This window comes from Sorex fumeus, unplaced genomic scaffold (assembly GCF_029834395.1).
Source record: "Sorex fumeus unplaced genomic scaffold, SorFum_2.1 ptg000048l, whole genome shotgun sequence".
Taxonomy (NCBI): domain Eukaryota; kingdom Metazoa; phylum Chordata; class Mammalia; order Eulipotyphla; family Soricidae; genus Sorex; species Sorex fumeus.
Window position 1 is genome coordinate 8,712,671 of NW_026606105.1, and position 22,912 is coordinate 8,735,582.

The 22,912-nt window shown below is 40.4% G+C and overlaps 1 protein-coding gene across 1 annotated transcript in view; it reads right to left on the reverse strand.

Annotated features, from left to right (window-relative positions):
- The window catches only part of TRIM24 (tripartite motif containing 24), a 142,391-nt gene that overhangs the window by 39,235 nt on the left and 80,244 nt on the right, over positions 1–22,912 (reverse strand). The window contains exons 6-8 of the mRNA XM_056124004.1: positions 20,590–20,706; positions 14,396–14,510; positions 3,056–3,202 (exon numbers count right to left, since the gene is read on the reverse strand). Of these exons, the coding sequence (XP_055979979.1) occupies positions 3,056–3,202; positions 14,396–14,510; positions 20,590–20,706 (379 nt within the window). The remainder of the gene's footprint in view (positions 1–3,055; positions 3,203–14,395; positions 14,511–20,589; positions 20,707–22,912) is intronic.

Genomic DNA, 22,912 nt, shown 5'->3' on the forward strand with positions numbered 1-22,912 from the left:
CCTTCTGTTTACAAAAGCACTAGCACTAGTCCTTTGAGCTATCTCCCCAGTTTCTTGTTGAGTTTTATTTTTTTTAAAATTGGTTTTTGCTCCTTTAGGCAAACTACAACTGCTTAGGACTTTGGGTATATTATGATTTTTAGTTTGGAAATATAGGTATTCCTGTCAGGAAAACCATTAAATAAGAAATGTCAGTGCTTCATGGAAATAAAATCGGCTTTAACAAATCACTTGAGCATAATAGCTGAAGTTAGAAGATAAAATTTACAACTCAAATTGCTACCATTTGTTAGTTATGATAAGGTCTGTTGCACTGTAGCAATGTCCTCCCATTGTTCATTGATGTACTAGAACGGGCACCAGTAACGTCTCCATTGTGAGACTTGCTGTTACTGTTTTTGGCATCTAAAATGACATAGGGAGCTTGCCGGGCTCTGTCGTGCAGGCGGGATACTCTCGGTAGCTTGCCCAGCTCTCCGAGAGGGACAGAGGAATCGAACCCGGGTTGGCTGCATGCAAGGCAAACGTTCTACCCACTGTGCTATTGCTCCAGCCCAATGATATGGTCTACAAATATCAAACAACAAAAGCAGACAGAAATATTACTAAAAAAAGGAAGTTACAGAAGCTTGAGATAGTGCAAGGGTTAAGGTGGATTGCATCACATGACTGACCCAGTTTGATCTCCATCATCACATATGGTCCCCAGAGTGTTGCCCTAGAGTGACCCCTGAGCACAAGTTCCTGAGCACCACCAGGTGTGACCAGACCCTCCCTGCCCCCAAAACTGCAAACAAAAACCCCTCATTAACGTAGATGCAAAAATCCTTAATCTTCAGTGGATTTTAATTCAACAATATTTATAGGATCATATGCCATAATCAAATGGAATCCATTACAAGAAGGCAAGGATGGTTCAATATGAGCAAATCCTTCAGTGTCACAGATCATTATCAACACAAGGGAAGATAAAAATCAGATAATTGTGGGGGTATGATTGCTGCCACAATCTGTTCCTGTGAGGCGAATGCATCAGCAGCCTGATGGCACTGTTAGACTTTCAGATACCTCAAAACTGCTGCTGTGCCTTTGGTCAGACCCCAAAAACTTGGGACAAAGCTTACCAAGAAAGTAAACGGCCAAAAGTTAGGCATGTGGGAGACACACCCACAAACCACCTCCAGCTCAGCTATATAATTGGAGGCATGGCCTCTCTGGTTCCTGATTGAACTGCTTCATGGCCATGATCCCAGAGACTCAGAAACATATCTCGGAACCCAAAGGCTTTTGGCAGAAATGCGTCCTATTCCTGCAGTAGGTCACTGGCGCTGGGCCACTCCAGGTGGGAATAGGTTTTGTGCCTTGGCCTGTTCCCCTTGACAGCCCAGTGACCACCATCCTCCAGAGGCCACTGGACAGAGTCAGGTTTGGGCCTGCAGTGACAAGGCACTCGGGACTTCACCAGATGGGGGTGGAACCGGCCCTTTCCTCCCCATCCCAGCGAGATCCCGAGTCGCTACCTAAAGGTGGCCTCTCTGGTTCCTGATCAAGCTGATTAATGGCCATGATCCCAGAGATTCAGAAACAAATCTTGAAACCCAGTGGTTTTTGGTAGAAATGCATCTGGACCGTATACAAGGTGGCTGCCGACTCAGAGTTTATAGGAAAGCCAGGTATGAGCTGGCGGTGATGGGGCAACTGCAGTCTCATTGGAAGGGGGGCGGTACTGGCTCATCCTTCATGCCCTATCAAGGTCATGAATTGCCCCCCACATGCGGCTCTCCAGCACGGCCATGGCTCCAGAGGCAAAAGGACTTAATCCAGAGCCCGGCAGCTTGCAGCAGAAAAGTGAATGGACCATGTGTTAAACTATGGCGCCATGCCTCCCTGGGAGGGAAAGAGTGTTGCTCTCTTCTGCCATCCCGCCGCCCCCCCAGGGCTTATAGGAAAGCCAGGTATGAGCTGGTGGTGACGGGGCAACTGCAGTCTCATGGGAAGGGAGGCGGTACCAGCTCGTCCTTCACGCCCTACCAAGGTCACGAGTTGCCCCCCACGAGTGGCTCTCCGGCACAGCCATAACATCAGACGCACAGAAAACAATCTTGTAATTATCTGGCTCTTTGCAGAAATTCAAAATCTGTGCAGCCACGATACATTATATGATTCTCATAACCAGCTATAGAAGACAAAGTATTTCACAAGCCTCTTCAGCAATTCTGATTGTTGGGGGGGAGAGGGGGGGAGGAATTCTAAACAATAATGGTGCATCTTTTGTCGAAATACTGAATGTAATCAATGTAGATAAGAGTTAAGTAGAAATCATCTGCCTCACAGGCAATGGGAGTGGTGGGAGGGGGGTATATTGGGGTTCTTGGCGGTGAAAAATGAGTACTGGTGAAGGGAAAGGTGTTTGATCATTGTATGACCGAGAATTAAACCTGAAAGCTTAGTAAATTTACCCACAGTGATTCAATAAATAAAGAAGAAAAATAAATAAAATTATGAAAAAAAAAAAATAAGGTGGAGTTCATGCCCAATTCAATCAGTTAATCAGTGGCTGAATAAATAGCAGTACTCCTATATATAAAAAAAAAAAATCAGATAATCGTATCATGCTACAGTGAGTAAGGCAAGCCCTTGCCTTGCATGTGTCTGACTGGATTCCATCCCCAGCAATATAAATGTATTCCTGACCCAGCCAAGAGTGATCATTGAGTGCAGAGCCAGCAGTGAGCCCTGAACGCAGGCCCCCAAACCAATAAACAAGCAAATTTAGGGGCCAGAGAGATAGCTCAAGGGATTGAGCACATATGCTTGGCAAACAAAAGGTCTGGAACGGCATGGTTTTTCATGTGTCCCTAAGCATTGCTGGGTATTGCCCCCAAACAAAAACCTTTCATTTTGCGGCACACCCAGAGGTGCTTATGGCTTATTTCTGGGGCCTCCAGGGAACATATGTGGTATTGGGTGGGTGGGGGAACCTGGGTCAGCCACATGCAATGCAACTATGCTATATTTTTAATTTTAAGAAAATGTCCTACACATCCTATCTTACCAATCGCTTGCTATAGAGCAATGCTGTACTGCTGCCACTGGAAACTGCCCATTTAGAAAAATGCATGACATGTTCCAACTGTTTAGAAAGTCCAGCCACTTCTTGTTGTTGCTGCATTAGCTTCATGCGATGGTCCTTTGCAAGGCTCTGGAAATAAAGCAATTAAAAATTATTTCTGTATTAATATATGGCTATTTTCAGACAATAAGCAAATCAGAATACCACCATTTTTAAGAACCCATGTGACAAAAAACAAGTTAGTGACTTTTTTTTGGACATACCTGGCAGTATCAGGGCTTATTCCTGGTGGTGCTTGGGAGAGAGCATGTGGTGACAGGTTTAAACCAGTGTGGGCTGCATGCAAGGCTGTCCAGCTCTCAGTATTTTTAAGAATCACTCTCATTCCAGCAAAACTGTGCCCCAAATTCCACTGCCTTCTGCTGACCTTCTACCTCTATTCTAGGCCTGAATTTGATTTTATCTGGATTTAGGACTCTACACAGCTCCCAGTACCCAAAGTGGGATGGATGGGCTGGAAACACAGGAAACATGGATTGCCTGTTAAATTCAGAATTGCCTGTTAAATTCAGAAACATGGATTGCCTGTTAAATTCAGAATTCAACAAATGAAATGGTACAGAAATGAGGAATCTAGTATAAAGCTACCAGAACACAGGACTGACTCAATAACTAATTCAATAGTTTCATCTTTGACATTCAACACTGGACTATTGTGCCCACTTATGCCTTGTAGCAAGAAACATGTATATTTTGTATGTGATAAGGACAACATAAAAGGCCTATCATTTCTGTCTCTAAGAACTGTGATGGGAACCAACTTACAACAACGGGCACCAATGCACTCTCAGGGAAGTCACATAAACTAAAAACATTAATTCTTTTAAAGTAACATATACAAGCAGGAACACAGAAAATTCACAGCAGAGAGCAATAAAGAAAAATATCTTTTACGTCACCAGCAAAAATTTCTAACTGGCCAAGAAAGGGCAAGGGAATAGAATTTTCTACTGGTTCCTAAAAATAGAAAAGTTTACAAGTAATACTACTGCAGCATATTAGACCTTACATTTTATTTTTTTTTTATGTAAAACAAATTGATTTGGGAAATAAAGGAAGGGAAGGAGAGAAGTAGACAAAGATACACGTTTAAGAGAGAACACGTGTTTCTCCAGAGTGGGAAAAGCAAAGTACAAATTTCAACCAAGGATATGTGCGGCATTTCCCCAGAATAGGTAAATGAACCCTAAAATAATGAAGTTCACATTTCAAGAGGAGAGATGTGCGCTTATGGACCTGGACTTAAGCATTTTAATAAACAAACACACATACAAACACACCTAGATCCTGGCCCTAATAAGGTACCTCCACACACACACACACACAACGTCCTTTTTAAAAATTTTAGTCAGCATGAATTACAAAATTACACGTGCTTGGATTTCAGCAGAGAATGATGCAGGAGCAAAGCAGCAAAATTTTTTACCAGTATCCACTGCCCTCTACCAATGTCCTCAATTGTCCTCCCCAACAGCCTGCTTCTATGATAGGCACTTTGTTAATTTTAGGTACTGTGGTTTACATTATTGTTACTGAGTTTCATGCTTAATACTTTACCACCTTTCAGCACCCCTCCTCCAGAGTGAACCCTGCCCTCCACCACTGTCCCGTGCTGTTCTTTCTTTTCCTGTCCTTTCTTATCCTATCCCCTACCAAGTGGCAAGCTTTCTACTGAAGACTGCTTTTCATGTTCTTCGTTTCTATTGCATGTAGTAATTTGTTCTTCCCCAGCTATGTTTCTTTATATCCCACAGGTGAGGGAGAAAATTCTGTGTTCATCTGACAAACTTCACTCAGCATGATACTCTTTTGATGATCACAAAGCAGCAAATTGCATGATTTCATCTTTTACTACACCTGAGTAATATTCCACTGTGTAGATGTACCACGGAATCTGTATCCAATCACCTAGTCTTGGGCATTTGGGTTGTTTCCAGATTTTGGTTATTGTGAACAGTGTTTCAATAAACATAGGAATAAAGATTCTTTGTGTCTTTCGTCCCTTGGGGCATACTCTGGGTCAAATGAAAGACTAATGAATGCCCTTATCGTTTATCAAAAATCATTACTTGATCAGCTGACATTGCCAACAACAGTGAATAAGGGCCCCTCCCCACTTGCTCCTCCTTCCCACACCAGCACCTGTTGTTCTTTTGAATGAGTGCCTGTCACTGTTATTTTAATTAGCATCTCCCTAATGATTAGTGATGTAGAACATTTTTTTTTTCCAAATGCCTTTTGAATATGTCTTCTTTGAGGAAGTTTCTGATCATCCCTTCTCCCCAAGTTTTAAAGGGGTTGAAGGATTTTCTTGTAAGGATCTACCAGTGATTTCTACATCATAGACATTAATCCAGTCAGGTAAGTGGTGGGCAAATATTTTCTCCCAGTCTGTGGGCCATCTTTGTATGCTGGCTATCATTTCTTTTGAGATGCAAAGTCTTCTTAATTTAATGAAGTCCCATTTACTTATCTATGTTTCTGTTTGCTTGGCTAATAGCATTGACTTTTACAGATCCTCCTCTAGCTTCAATATCATGGAGTGTTCTGCCTAAATTTTTCTCAGTGAACTTATAGATTCAGGGCTGATACTGAGGTCTTTGACCCATTTTGATTTGACTTTTGTGCATGGCCTTAGAAAGAGTCTCGGTACACTTTTTTTTTTTGACATGTGGCTGATAATTTTCTGCCATCACTTGCTGAAGAGGTTTTCCTTGCTCCACTTCATACTTTTATTTCCCTTTACCAAAGATTAACTGTCCATATACCTGAGGATCTGTCTTTGGGTTTTCAATTTTATTTCACTGATCTGAAAAGTCTGTCCATATTCCAGTACCATGATGTTTAACTACTACAGCTTTATAGCACAGTTTGAAGTTAGGGAGATCAATGGCTCCCATCTTTTTTCTCCTTAAAATTGCACTGGCTATTAGGGGAAAAGGAGTGTTTATTATTTCATTTGAATTTCAAGAGTGTTTGATCTATTTCTTTAAAAAATGCCATAGGCATTCTAAGGGAACTGCACTGAATCAAATCGATCATGCTTTGGGGAATACTGCCAGTTTGACAACTGTCAATCCTCCCAATCTAGCACAGGGGAAATATTTCCATTTACTTGTGTCTTCTTTAATCTGTTTCACTAGTGTTTTATAGGTTTTTTGTATAGGTCTCTCACCTTTTTGTTAAACTGATACGTAGGTACTTGATTTTCTGAGGGAAAACTGCATATGCAATTTAAAAATTTCTCTATTATTACACTGTTTGAATATAGAAAAGTCATGATTTTTGAATGTTCTGTAGCTTGCCGAGTGGCAAGTTACCAATCTACTATTTTACAAGCTTTTGAAATTTTTTGTCCTTAGAGTTTTCTTCACAGCATGTTATTCATAAATACAAAGGGATCTTTTATTGTGCCTAATCTTAGAGAAAGGCTTTTAGTTTTTTATGAAAGGCTTTTAGTTCTAAATGTTCACTGTGAACTTGTGGTAAATGGCTTTAACTATGCCGAGTAAAGTTTCTTCAAGTCCCATTTTACTTACAGTTTTTACTTACAGTTTTTAACATGAAGGGGTGCTGGAGCTTATCAAATGCTTTCTCTACAGCTATTGGTATGATCATACGATTTTTATTTCTACTGATATTGATACGGTGTATTACACTCATTGACTTGTGTATATTTAACCATAATTGCATTTCTGGGATGAATTCCACTTAATCATGGTATATTATCTTTTTGATGTGTTGTAGGACTCTATTTGCTACTATTTTGGTGAGGATATTTATTTTTTTAGATCTATGTTCACAAGGGATATCAGTCTATAATTTCCTCTTTTTTATTCTCTCTCCTTCTTTCCCTTTCCCTTTCCTCTCTTCCCCTGCCCTTAACCTCCCTCCCCTCACCCCCATCCTCTCTCTGGGTGGGTTTCTGTTTCTCTGATTTCCTGACAGAGCCTGAAAAGGACTCACAGTATTGGGGGACGATAAGAAGACAATTAATCTATGATAACATCTATTTGGGAAGTTTTCCCACATCTTAGAAAAACTGGTCACATTTAATTAATCATAAAGAAAAATTTTGTGAATCTTCTATTTAAAAGATGCTGTGAAAAGAATTTAATGAAGTAAGTTAAAAATGATACTGACGGGGCTGGAGCGATAGCACAGAGGGTAGGGCTTCTGCCTTGCACGCAGCCAACCCAGGTTCGATTCCCAGCATCCCATACGGTCCCCCAAGCACCGCCAGGAGTGACTCCTGAGTGCAGAGCCAGAAGTAGTCCCTGAGCATTGCCGGGTGTGACCCCCCCCTCCAAAAAAAAAAAAACATACTGACAAGCAGGTTCAATCCATGTATTTTTGGGGATACGGTCATCTAGTTACATTTTATTTTAAGTTCTGAAAGTGATGTTGATTTACAATCTTGCTTGGAAACCAAACAATGCATTCACACAATTAATCCTTAATAAAGCAAATCTGACATAATTTTAAAGCAGAGTTTTGAAAATGCTTTCTACTATTTAAATGATTCTTCTCTAGACAAATGTTTCCCAAAGAACAGGTTTTTCCCATATTTCTATTCTATATGGCTAAAAAGTGTTAGAATGATCAAGCTTCAAGGGGAGACAGAAGTTTCTGACAAAGACCTTAAAATTTTGTCAACTATGAAATAAATACATTGAACTAAAGTGTTTCTATGAGTCCTTTTGTTGATCTTCAATCATTAGAATTTTTTTGGTTTGCCTGTTTTCAGAGCATACCCAGTGGTGCTCAGGACTTTACTCCTGGTGGAACTCAGGGGCTGTATGTTGGTGGTGAGTATCATACATGGATCAGATGCATGCAAGGCAAGTGCTTTACCCAATGTACTATCTGTACTGTGAATTTTTTCTGTATCAATATACTGAAGGGCTGGAGCGATAGCACAGCGGGTAGGGCGTTCGCCTTACAAGCGGCCAACATGGCCGACCCGAGTTCGATTCCTCCGCCCCTCTCGGAGAGCCCGGCAAGCTACCGAGAGTATTCAATATGCCAGGCACAGTAACAACAAAGTCTCCAATGGAGACGTTACTGGGCCCGCTCGAGCAATATACTGAAAAAAATACTAAAATATCATGCAACTAATCTGTCAATGTGGCATGCAGAAATTGTAAACATAACATTATTTGATGTCAAGAACTGGCTTTGGATTTTGAGTTTCATGAGTGGATAAAAGATAGTAAAAAGAATATATACTCACCTGCAATGAGAAACAACTACCCTAAATGCTGTGTGGATTTCTCCTTTTATTACCTTCAGAATTAAGACTACAGAATGTCCTCTTCCTCTTCATCCCCTAAGCTGAACTGGTCTTCTCCCCCACCCAGGTAAGTTTATCCGCTGGTTCTCGAAACTGGGACTTGGATTTCTCCCTGCAAGCCCCCCAGGCGTCCTCTCGGATCATGGGAGACAAAGTAGCCCTGAGCCTCTGCCTCTTCCTCTTCGTCCCCCAAGCTGAACTGGTCCTCTCCCCCCGCCAACGTCAGGTTCCCGTGGGGGTGTGGCTGCTTTGGAAGTGGACATGGATTCTGTAGAAGTGGGTGTGGCATAATTTTCAGCAGGTAGTTTAGTCATACCAAGAAATCTAGTCCCCACATCTACACACCAACATGAAGAAACAACGTAAATCCCCACCACATGGGGAGTTCGATGAAGAGTCCAGAAGCCTCTGTAGGTGCTACTCACCTAAGGGACCTCTCTGACAAAGAATTCAGATATGGAGTCATAAAAATGTTCAATGAACTCAATGAAACAGTCAGACAGATATCCACTAACATGACAGAAAAAAATCAACAAATTAGGGGAAGAAATGAGAGCAGAAATTGGAAAGCTACACACAGAAATGTCACGAATTAAAGATTCCATAGATGAACTAAAACACTCAGTATGTGCCCTCAAAAGTAGAATGACCACAGCTGAGGAAACAATCAGTGAGCTGGAAGATCAGCTGCACCAAGACAACAGGCAACAACAAACAATGACAAGGGACCTCAAAATAGCTCAAGAGTGAATCAGAGTCCTAGGAGACGATTCCAAGAGGAACATTAGAATCACTGGACTACCAGAAGCTCAGGAAAACAATCCCAATGAAAAAGCCATGGTTAAACAAATTATCGCTGAAAAATTCCCAGAGCTAGACAATGCAGCCATTCAGAGTCAAGGAGACCAAAGGGTGCCAGCTAAAAGAGACCCCAACAAAAACACTCCAAGACATATCATAGTTAGAATGATGGATGCCATGGGTAGAGACACAATACTGCAAGCAGCAAGGTCAAAGAAGGAAATCACATACAACGGAGCACCCCTTAGATTAACAGCAGATCTATTAGAAGAAACCCTCCAAGCCCGAAAGCAATGGCGAGATATAGTGAAAAAAACTCACCAAAATGAATGCTTCACCAAGAATACTCTATCCAGTGAAACTCTCAAACCCGGAGGAACGGTACACATTTTCTAGATAAACAGCTCAGGAATTTCATAGACTAAAAACCAAACCTAAAACAAGGGCTAAAGGGGCACTATAAGACAAGACAAACCCTACAACCACAACAGACCCTTACAAAAAGATGACACAAAACCCCATAATAGTAATCTCTCTCAATGTCAATGGTCTAAATTCACCATTGAAGAGACACAGAGTGGCAAAATGGATTCAGACAGAACCCAACACTCTGCTGCCTACAAAGAAACTCATCTCAACAGTCAGAGCAAACACAGACTCAAAGTGAGAGGATGGAAAACAATCCTGCAAGCAAACAGCTACCTCAAAAAGCTGGGGCGGCCATACTAGTATCTGACAACATTAATTTCACGTTGAAAAATATTAGAAGGGACAGCGAAGGATATTTTCTCTTCATCAAGGAATACGTACAACAGGAGGAAATCACACTCTTAAATGTATACGCACCTAATGAGGGAACAGCTAAATATTTAAAACAACTGCTAACAGATTTTAAGAAGGACATTACTTGCAACACAATAGTACTTGGAGACTTCGACATCGCCTTATCACCTCTGGATAGATCAACAAGAACAAAATCCAGCAAGGAATCATTGGCTTTGAAAGAAGAAATAGAAGAGAAAGGACTTATAGACCTATACAGGACTTTACACCCCCGAAAAAAAGAATACACATTCTTCTCCAGTGCGCACGGAACATTTTCCAAAATAGACCATGTGCTAGGCCACAAAACATACCTCAATAGAATCAGGAAGATAGAAATAGTAACAACCATCTTTTCAGACCACGATACACTGAGGATGGAAGTAAATCACACACAGACACGAAGAACCAAATCAAACACCTGGAAATTAAACAACTCAATGCTGAACAATGAGTGTGTCAGGAAGGAAGTCAAGGATGAAATCATAAGATACCTGAAAACAAATGAGAATGAAGACACAAGCTACCAGAACTTATGGAATGCAGTGAAAGCTGTATTAAGGGGAAAATTTATAGCTCTGCAAGCATATCAGAGGACTGTAGAAAGGATGCACAGAAACAACTTGACTTCACAGCTCAAGACCTTAGAAAAGGATCAACAGAAAGAGCCCAAATCAGACAGAAGGAAAGAGATCATACAACTTAGAGCAGAAATCAATGACATGGAAACCAAAGAAACAATCCGAAAGATCAATGGAACCAAGAGCTGGTTCTTCGAGAAAATAAACAAGATAGATAAACCACTAGCAACACTCACAAAGAAACAGAGAGAACCCTAATAAACCGAATCAGAAATGAGAAGGGGGATATCACAACAGAAACCAAAGAAGTTCAAAAGATAATCAGAGACTACTTTGAAAGTCTGTATGCCACAAAACAAGAGAACCTAGAAGAAATGGATAAATTCCTGGATTCCTATCATCTCACAAAGCTGAATCAAGAAGATCTTGAGTACCTGAATAGACCTATTAACATCAAGGAAATTGAAACTGTAATCAAAAGTCTTCCCAAAAACAAAAGCCCAGGTCCAGATGGATTCAATAGCGAATTTTTCCAAACATTTAAAGAGGACCTACTGTCAGTTCTTCTCAAGATTTTCCAGGAAATTGAAAAAACAGAAACTCTCCCAAACAGTTTCTATGAAGCCCATATCTCTCTAATATTAAAAGGAAACAAAGATAGCACAAGAAAAGAAAATTACAGGCTGATATCCCTGATGAACACGGATGGAAAGATTCTCAACAAAATACTAGCATATAGAATTCAACTACTCATCAAAAAGATCACACACCATGACCAAGTAGGATTCATCCCCGGGATGCAAGGCCAGTTTAACACTCGGAAATCAATCAACATAATCCATTATATCAACAAAAGAAAAGATAAAAATCATATGATCTCAATATATGCAGAGAAAGCATTTGACAAGATCCAGCACCCATTTATGATGAAAATCCTTGCCAAAATGGGGATCGAGGGGACTTTCCTCAATTTAGTTAAAGCCATCTACCACAAGCCTACAGCAAGCATCATCCTCAATGGGGAAAACTGAGAGCCTTCCCCCTAAGATGAGGGATGAGACAAGGATGTCCACTCTCTCCACTGCTGTTCAATATAGTACTGGAAGTACTTGCAATAGCACTTAGGCAAGAAAAAGATATTAAGGGCATCCAGGTAGAAAAGGAAGAAATCAAGCTCTCACTATTCGCAGATGATATGATACAATATGTAGAGAACCCTAAAACCTCTACCAAGAAACTCCTAGAAACAAGAGACTTGTATAGTGAAGTTGCAGGCTATAAAATCAATATCCAATAATCCATGGCTTCCCTTTACGCAAATAGTGAAAGAGGAGAAAGTGACATGAAGAAAACAATCCTGTTCACAACTGTGCCCCAGAAAATCAAGTACCCAGGAATCAGCTTAACTAAGGAAGTAAAGGACCTGTACAAAGAAAACTACAAGACGCTACTTCAGGAAATAAAAGAGGATATGAGGAAATGGAAAAATATCCCCTGTTCATGGATCGGGAGAATTAACATTGTCAAAATGGCAATACTTCCCAAAGCACTGTACAAATTCAATGTGATCTCTATAAGGATACCCATGACATTCTTCAAAGAAATGGAGGAAACACTCCTGAAATTTATATGGAACAATAAGCCCCCACGAATAGCTAAAGCAATTCTTGGGATAAAGAAAATGGGAGAAAATCAACTTCCCTAACTTCAAACTCTACTACAAAGCAGTAGTATTAAAACAGCATGGTACTGGAACAAAGGTAGAGCTATAGACCAATGGAACAGGGTGGAATATACTGAAATCCCTGCCCAAGCATATGATCACCTAATCTTTGACAAGGGGGCAAGAAAAGTGGAGTAAGGAAAGCCTCTTTAACAAATTGTGCTGGAAAAAACTGGACGGCTACATGAAAACACGCGGGCTTAGATCTCTGCCTAACAACATGTACAAAAGTAAGATCAAAGTGGATTAAAGAAGTCAACATCAGACCGGAATCCATAAAGTACATTGAAGACAAAGTTGGCAAAACTCTCCATGACATTGAAGCTAATGGTATCTTCAAAGATGTCACGCCACTGGCCAAGCAAGTGAAAACAGAGATAGACAAATGGGACTATCTTAAACTAAGAAGCTTCTGCACCTCCAAAGAAACAGTGACCAAAATACAAAGACAGTCTACAGAATGGGAAAGGATATTCGCCGAATACACATCTTACAAGGGGTTGATATCAAGAATATACAAAGTACTGGTTGAACTCCACAAGAAGAAAACATCCAACCCCATCAAAAAAATGGGGAGATGAACTGAACAGGAACTTTCTCAAAGAAGAAATCCGAATGGCAAAAAAGGCACATGAGAAAATGCTCCTCATCATTAATCATCAGGGAGATGCAGATCAAAACCACAATCAGATATCATTTCACACCACAGAGACTGGCCCACACCCACAAGAACAAAAGCAACCGGTGTTGGCATGGATGTGGCGAGAAAGGGATCACTGCTAATGGGAATGCCGACTGGTTCAGTCCTTTTGGAAAACAGTATGGACGATTCTCAAAAAATTAGAAATTGAGCTCTCATTTGACCCAGCAATACCACTCCTGGGAATATATCCCAGAGACTCAAAAAAGTATAGTCGAAGTGACATCTGCACTTGTTTACTAATTGCAGCACTCTTTACAATAGCCAGAATCTGGATAAAACCTGAGTGCCCAAGAACAGATGACTGGTTAAAGAAACTTTGGTACATTTACACAATGGAGTACTATGTAGCTGTTAGAAAAGATGAAGTCATGAAATTTACATACAAGTGGTATTACATGGAAAGTATCATGTTAAGCGAAATGACTCAGAAAGAAAGGGATAGACATAGAAAGATTGCTTTCATCTGGGGAACATATAGTAACAAAATAGGAGACTAACACCCAAGAATGGCCGAGATTAGTACCAGGAATTTTACTCCATGGCTTGGAGGCCAACCACACACGCCAGGGGGAAAGGGAGCTCAGATAAAGAGGGGAAAACCAAATAAAGGTGTTGGGAGGATCCTCCCAGGATGGGAGAAGTATGCTGAAAGTAGACTATAGACCAAACATGATTGCCACTCAATGCCTCTTTTGCAAACCACAACCACCAAAAGGAGAGAGAGACTAAAAGGAAATGCCTGTGGCAGGGTGGGATGGGGGAGTGGGGGGTGGGAGGGATATTGGGATCCGGGTGGTGGGAAATGGGCACTGGTGGAGGGATGGGTATTTGGGTATCATTGTATAAATTGAAACCCAAGCACAAAAATTTGTAAGTCTACAACTGTACCTCATTGTGTCTCACTAATAAAAATTAAAAAAAAAAAGACTACAGAATGTTAAGGGCAAGAGGCACATTCTTTTAAAAATTTCTCAGGAGGTTAAGTGTATGTATTTGAGAACTAAATATAACACCAGTGTTATCTTTCTAAAAATGTTTGCTCAGTTATACTTCTTTGATAATGCAAAGCTGCCACTTCAGTAAATCTCTGACTCATCTCTTAAGCTTTCAGAGCTCCTACAAGCCAAGTATTATGCTTTGTATGATGCAGTAGACAGTAAGGATTAAAATAGTGATAGTGCATGATAAAGCCTTAAATTGTTGGTTTAACAAGGAAAAACTTGTTAAGAACAATGAAATCAGAGAAGAAAGCTATCAAATAAAAAGGGTTGTGACTTAAAATTCACAGCAACACATAAAACTAAATCACAGTAACATTGTTCCACAAACACTAACTTACCTCAAGCTGATGCAGTAGAGCTTTTCCTTTTTTATTGATTTCTACCATCAGTGTAAATATAGCAACTTTAATATCTTGTTCCACCTGCTTTTGATTTTGATTTACTTCAATTATCCTGAAAATAAAGAAGAAAAAAATACGATACAATGTAAGCCATGTTTGTCTTTAAAATTAGTTTTTAACGTCTAAATTAGACCAAAATGCTTTCTACTTTTTAAAATCTTTACTGTTTCTAAGGGACTTCAGTGTAAATAGAGCTTCTTGAAGATGAGTTAGGAGAAAATTCTTCTGGAAGACAGTCACCTAATTGAATCTTAAAATCAAAATGTATAAAAGTAGAAACAAAATGAACACATTCTGAGAAAATATGATTTGGAGATACGATGACAGCCAAGAACATCAATTTTTGAGCAAAAAGAATAGTTGGTGACAGAGAGGATAAAGAAAACTATACTGAACACGCTATATCTGCATTCAATGCAAGTAGGAAGTCGCAGTATAAAAATGGGGCTCTTATCTTAGGCATCTGAAGTGCTGGCATGCTCACTCTACCTGAATAGAAGCAAAGACCTAGACTGCTCCTTCCTATAAAACCTGTCTTGAAATAAGTAGCCAAATAATTACTTTATCAACCACCATGTTTCTTCCTTTGATTAGAGAAAATAGGAATGCTACTTTCATTAATATTAAAATAGAAAGAAAACAAACATTCATGACCACAGAGCACCCAATAGAGGCAGAAAACAATGTGGCACCCACCAACTATTATTATAGGTAAAAAGTTCATTTCTTCTGCTTCCCCAAAAGTTACTCTGCCCAATCTTAAGACCAAAGGGTAGAGTTTTCATTTTCTACTGCAAATTCTTCAAGACAATTATTTGACCTTGGCATTACCTACAGAATCAAGGTAATCAGATAGGGAAACAAACAACCCCTAAAGTAATTTGAATTCTCATGATAGCAGAACAGGATGAAGAAAAGTGGTGACCTGTTTGCATATGATAAAGAGGAAGAGTACAGTAATTCAGTCTAGTATTGTAATCTTTCTATAATCAGGTAGGCTATAAAGATATGGCTGTTGCACTGAATTCTTAAATTCTTTAATTCTTACAATTTAAATTAAAATTCTTCTTACAAGTCTTAGTAGCAAATGACACCTCCCCCACCATCCAATTTCATAACCAAAAACACCTTGAGTATAACCAGGTTTTTGAAAACACACATTAAAAAAAACAATGATATAAATTATGCTTATTACAAATCATGTACTTAACATGAATGACTCAAATTTTACACTATATAAATACTATGACTGCCCTCTTTGTTGGATTCAGGTTTGAAACCCTTAATATGCCAACACAAAAATATTTGAAATGAAGTCATGAAATTTGCTTATATATGAATGGATATGAAAAGTAACATGCTGAATGAAATGAGTTTAAAAAATGGTGGATAGACATAGTATGACTGCACTCACTTGCGGGATATAAAAAAACAGTACGAGAAAAATACCCTCAATAGAAATGAGGGCCAAGAGGACCAGTCTATGGTTGGAATGATAGTTGGTAAAAGGAGGTAAACAGATATATGTGATAATGTTTCAGTACCTGAATTGCAAACCACAATGCCTGAAAGAGAGAGAGAAACTGACAGAGAGAGACAGAGACAGAAACAGACACAGAGAGACAGAGAGACAGAGAAGAAAAATGTCTGCTACAGAGGCAGGCTGGGGAGGGTGGCAAGAGGGAAACACTGGTGGTGGAAAATGAATGCAACTTCTGAAGAAATGGGTATTGAAACACTGTATGACTTAAAATTATGAACAATTTTGTAACATGTATTGCACACTGATTGAATAAAAAGTTGGGGGAGGGAATTTTTTTAGTTTATTTTGAATGGAAAAAGTTTTAAAATTTTCTGTTAGTCTGTTAAGTGAAATGAGTTTTAAAAAAGGGGGATAGACATAGTTTTTCTTTTCTTTTTGTGTCACACCTGGTGATCCACAGGGGTTATTCCTGGCTCTGCACTCAGGAATTACTCCTGGCAGTGCTAGAGGGGACCACATGGGATACTGGGAATTGAACACGAATAAGCCGTGTGCAAGGCAAACGTCCTACTTGCTGTGCTATCACTCCAGCCCCAGACATAATTTTTTGATCTAGCCAAGTCCAAGTATGGGTGATCTTGATAGTAGTAATACAACAGGTTCTATCCACTTTCTCTTGGAATTGTGCTGTATCATTTGATCACCTGACATCCCGTTACTCATCGATTTGTTCGAGTGGGCACCAGTAATGTCTCCATTCGTCCCAGTTGCATACTAGTGTAACCCAATGGCATCTGCTCACTCCAGGAAGATGAAGAGGCTCAAACTGTTCATTCAGGGTTTGGAAGAAGAAGTCTGACCATCTTGTAGGTGGGGGGGCCATATGATATGATCTTTTAATGTCCTGTGGAATCCAGTTGGTAATGGCAGCAGTTGTCTCCAAATTGCATTACATGTCCAGCCCACCCACCTGTTTTTGGACGCCTTGGCAAACAAGGCAGCACCCCAGATTCTCCATCGTCGAAGGAGGTCGGAACTCTGGATTCCTTCTCTCACTTGAGTGAAGTATGATACTCCAAGCATACCTCTTTTGATTCCTCTTTGGGAGACCTGAATAGTGTTCTCATCCTGTTTTCGTAGGTCCCAGGTCTCTGAGGCATATGTTAATGCTGAAAGAACAGCAGATCAGGAGATAGTTGCCGATGTCGTGGATGTCTCCCTTCTTGTACAGTAGAAGGGTCCTGCTGGTTTTCCACTGGGATGGAACCTTACATTCAGACAGGTAGCGTGTGAAGAGCTGAGCCATTGTATTGACTAATACTGATGGCAGATTCTTCAGGTGTTCGGGTCTGACCTTGTCTGGACTGGGTGCTGTTCACTTCTTTACCGAAGAAATGGTGTGTCAGATTTTGGAAGGGAGAACACTGGGAATGACATATCCATCCTGCGGAATTTGGTATGTGGGCAGGTGGACGTGGCTATCGAAGAGATCCAAGCAGAAGTCATTGCCCTTCTGTAAGATGTGATAGATCCATCAGGACATTGGAGAGTAGCCATCTTGGTCTTGTAGTTGGCAAAGGACAGGCAGGCGTTGTGAATGCTTAGACCAGCACTGCTGCTCTTCTCTCTTTAAGATCTTCCTTTATGGCTTCTCTGCACTGCTTTTCAAGCTCGGACATTAGCTTGTGGTTGCCTGAGGGCCACGCCAAACCACATTGGTGAGTAAGCTTGAGCATTTTTGAAAACAGGCGTATTTTTGCGGCTTTCTCTCCCTTGGCGTTCCTCGTATAGTCATGCTATATATCTGCCTCTAATATCATGTGATCGATAGTCCCAATTGACAGAATTTTGAAGGGCTGATGTCCCCTTTTGCTGGAGGGCTTGTCTTCCACGTCCACCACAATTGCACACAGTTTTCTCCATGGATCTCCTAGTAGGCCCACCTGGCATTGTGAATGGAAGGCACACTAGTACAGAGCACCTGGTCCACAGAGCTAGCCTTGGGGACCCAGCCATGCACTCTCTTTTAGACAATCTGGCAGCCTTCCCACAAGCACAAAACAAATATTTTAATAAAGGAACCACAAATAAGTTTACAACCCAAAACCTTGAGCTCAATAAGGTTTATAAAAACAAAACAAAAATTCTACTAAGCAAACTTTCAAGATTTAGGACTCTGAGAAAGTAAGATTTATGAAACCAAGAATCTTAATGTAAAGGACAAAGATTTCAGGACCTCAAAGAACAGGATAAGGAGTTAGAGGCAGGAATTTTAATGAGTACTAACAGAATTTATATCCTAAAGAGTCTGGAGCACGATAAAGTTTTAGGAAGGCTCTAAAAATTTATGTGTGAAAGGCCCCCCAAATTTATGAACACAATAACCGAACTCAAGTAACTTGCTCATTAAAATCATCCAAAATTGATGAGACTCTTCCTCTATCTGTAAATGTTCCTTACCTTATGTGAACTTCCACTGGGGGCACTAAAAAGAGAAAAAAAAAAAAAAAAGAAAAGAAGAGACACTCTCATGGCTTTATGGAACCATGCTGGTGCCGAGTGCCCATTCCTAGGCAGCTTCTATATTGCACAAGCCTTCCACCCAACAGGGAGAACAAGGGAGAGCTCTCGCCTAAAGGGAAACACCCTCAACAAAAGAAAATGGAGTCTGCCCTCTGAGTGAAGATCCACCTACATTTCTTGTGGGTGTACTGTTCCTTTAACAAAATTTATTTTCATCTTTCTTATCTTTGGTCTTTTCTCATTATTCATCCGAAGTTGGGAATTGCTGTCACTTCGCTATGTTTGCCCCGGTCAATTCTTTGGTCAGGAATTTTAGGGGGAATCCTAAAAGGGAAGAGGTACTTTTCTCCTTCCCTCTGCAATAACGCACTGATTTACAAAGACACCAAAGATACTACTGAATGCAATAAAACTGTCCCTGGAACAAATGGACAACTAAACTGTGGAGAAAGTGAACACTGCTAGGCCCACAGCTCTCACCATGTACACACAGTGAAGGAGTAAAAACAGTAATGTTCAAAGTGTAAATTCCATCAAGAGTGGATCTTTTACTTAAACTTATTTTCAATTGCTCCCTTTTGCCACTAGATGGTAGAAATGCCTGTAATTATTTCTTTGCGATTCCACATTTTCATAAATTTACGATTACTCAGATACACACAAGCCTTTAAAAAACCACAAATTATTCTCTTTGGCAAAATGTAGCACTCTGATTAGAATATGATAAAGGAAATTGTATCTACATAAACTAATATAGAAGAAAAAGTTAAAAATGCAAAATAAAAACTGATTGTACCGCTGTGACAGGAATTAAAAAGAGCTGATAAAATAGTAAGAAAAAAAAGACACAACGTATAATAATGGGTAAACACAAAAATGAAACTATGTATAAGAACATCTTCAAAGGAAACCACACAGTTCAGGGGATTACTTAGAGGGAAAAAGAACCCATAAAGTCCTATACTAGGTTTCAAAAGATTAGAACAAAAGACAATTATTATGATTTAATCTTCCTTGTGAACAACAGTCAAATACATTGTGTGTACCTCTTTTGTGCTGGGAAATCAAATCCTGGGGTAGCTGCTTGCAAGGTGAGTATCTTGCCTGCTGTTTCTCTCTCTCTCTCTCTCTCTCTCTCTCTCTCTCTCTGTCTCTTTCTCTCCCTCTCTCCCTCTCTTTCTCTCCCTCTCCCTCTCTGTCTGTCTGTCTCTCTCTCCCTCTCTTAGACACCCCCTTGGTTATTTGTGTATGAAAACCAAAGAGTAACATGTGATTCTGCTGATGGTAAAGGTCTTAATTAAATGTCATTATATGCTAATGGGATTGTATGAAAGTAAGTTACACTCCATAATCCTCATAGCGGTTAGTGACTCGCTCCCTTAATCACTGAATTATGGGCCATGGGTCTTGCTTGGACAGTTGGGGAGATTAGGACATACAAGAACTATTTGAGCATGCTAATGGACACTCAACTGTGTAAACTGTGCTACACAGTTTAAGTATCCCCTGTCTCCTGGTGTCCTAACAACTCCTCCTCACCGCAATTAAAAAAAAAAAAGTGCAGAGAAGGCGTAAAGTCTTAGCAATCGTGTGCCATAATATATTACAATAATGACCAGAACTGTAAAATGGTTGATACTCTTTTTAAATCCTAGAATTTCTTTTAAAACTGGAAAGGGGGTCAGGGAGATAGTACAAGGATCAAGAAGCATGGTTTGCACTACATCCCCTAGTACCAGAACTGGTCCCTTGAATAGCTACAGGAGTAATACCGGAGGACTGAAAGAGGATTTGACCCTAGAAGACGCTGGTTGTGGTACCTCTGCCCCTCTCTAACTCCCACCAAATAAAATACTGCAAAACACAAATATTATATTATCAATACCTGTCAAATAAATCAACTACCAAGTGCATTTATATGAGTTTTGAAATCTTATAGCTAAAGGAATGTTTCCAATCTATAGTTTCTAGAAACCCACAATTTCTGAAAAATTCTCAAACATATTACTACTGCTAGACTGTTGGGATAAACCTTCACTTGGAGTTAAGAAAAATATGCATTCTAACGGAAACACACTTAAGATATTAAAGATGACTTATTATAATGCCATAAATACTAATTTACCTGTTTTGGATTTGATTTCCTGTGAATTTTATGTATTTTGTTTTTTCCATCAGCTTGGTAATTAGTGTATCTATGATTACTTTCTGATTCTGAAAAGCTTCTTCTATAAATTGATATCTGAAGAAAAAAAACAAGCAATTAATAATACATTTGTACATTAATATGTACCCCCTAAAAATCCAAAGTAAAAATTATTTTAAGTATTCATTACATAAATAAATATTCCTAGAAGGCATCTTTTCAAGTCATCTCAAAATTTATCCCTAATCAGCTTACTCTTAAGCCTGTGTTCTCCCTCGAACAAGTGTCTCACTTGCTTTTCTCTGTCTCTTTGCTTATGATATTTTTTTAATTCTGGAGAAGTCCATGTTCTCTTTTAAAAACACATACCCCCCACCCCTTTTCTCCTGTCACATCTTTCTAAGCAAGCTGCTTCACAAAACAAAACAATTTCCTCCTTAAGAAAGAACTCCACTATTTCCACTGCCCAGCCTCCACCACGGTCTAAGCCGTTTTCCAGACCACTCAGGCCGAGCCCCTCACATGAGTGAAGCCCCACAGAACCAGGTAAAGCGGAGCTTTGTGACCTTGGACTCCAGGCTCAATGGGACCCAGAAACAGAGATCCACTGTCTGCTTCCACCAATCTCCATCGACCCAAGGATCACACCCAGAAGACTCATCCTGCCAGAGCCAGATAAATACCTCGTCAGACGACCTCCATTATCTCAACTACCCAGCCGCCACCACACTCCAAGCTGCTTTCCAGATCGCATCATAAGACACATAATACCCATTCTCCACACCATATTCAATGGGTTTCAAATATGGTGTAAACCATGGGATCAACTGTAAAGGCGATTAGAGGCTGCTCTAAAAGCCTCCATTCCTCTCGGAAAGCAAAGCAAGCTACCAAGAGTATCCCGCCCGCACGGCAGAGCCTGGCAAGCTCCCCGTGGCATATGCTATATGCCCAAAACAGTAAAAACAATGGGCCTCATTCCCCCTGACCCTGAGAGAACCCCCAATATGGTAGCATTAAGAAGAATGAGCAAGGAGAGGCTGATAAAGTCTCAGGGCCAAACTATGCTGCCAAAACGAAGAACTAAAATGACTATCTGTACTTTCAATGCACGTACGCTTACATCAGAAGCATCCATTGAGGACCTGATGGTGCAAGTGCAGAAGATAAAATACAACATCATTGGTCTGACCAAGACGAGACGAGAAGGCATCGATCACATCACACCATTTTGGACAAGGGAGAAGAACTGTTCCTCGGAACATCCATGACATCGATAACTATCTCCCAATCTGCCTGTTATCCGTCGTCTACAAGTTGAATACTCGGGTCATCATGAATAGAATAGGCAGAACACTAGACGAAGGGCAACCATGTGAGCAAGCTGGGTTCTGAAAAGGATTCAGCACGATCGACCATATCCACACGGTGACCAAGTTCATTGAGGATTCGCAAGAGTTCAAGATGCATCTCTGTCTAACGTTCATCAGTTTAAAGAAGGCCTTTGATTCTGTTGAGACTGAAGAAGCAGTCATCGAAGCCCTAGCCAAACAGGGCGTTCAAATTCAGTACATCATCAGGATCCTCCGTGAGCTGTATCACGAATTCACTACCAGGATCTCATCATTCTACAAGGAAGTGATCATCGATGTCAAGAGAGGGGTTCAGTAGGGTGATACCATTTCACCGAAACTCTTCAGTGACACCCTCGAGAATATCATGCGATGACTGGAAGGGGAAGGAATGGGAGTGAAGATAGACGGTCACAACTACACCACCTCTGCTTCACCAATGACATCATGCTAATAACACCAAACATTAGCCAAACAACATGAACGCTGGAAGACTTTGACCGTGTGTGGAAAGGTTGGACTGCAGCTGAATCTCACGAAGACAATGTTCATGAGGAATGAACTGTTCCTGATGTTCCACTTGCTTTCAGTGGAACGATCATCTTTGAATGCAGCAGCTATGTGTACCTGAGTAGAGAATTCAACATGACGAATGACCTGGCACCTAAGTTGCGCAGGAGAAAGAGTGGCGTGGAGTGCCTTCAAGAGCGTCAAAGAAGTTGTTAAGAGGACGAAGAATCTTCAATTCCGGGTACATATTTTCAACTCTACTGTTCTTTATTGCGCTAACATATGTCTCAGAGACTTGGGTCCTACAAAAACAGGACGAGGACGCTATTCGGGTATCCTAAAGAGGAATCAAGAGCTATGCTTGGAGTAACAAACTTCACTCAAGTGAGAGAAGGAATCCAGAGTTCTGATCTCTGTCGACGATCAAGAATCAGGGATGC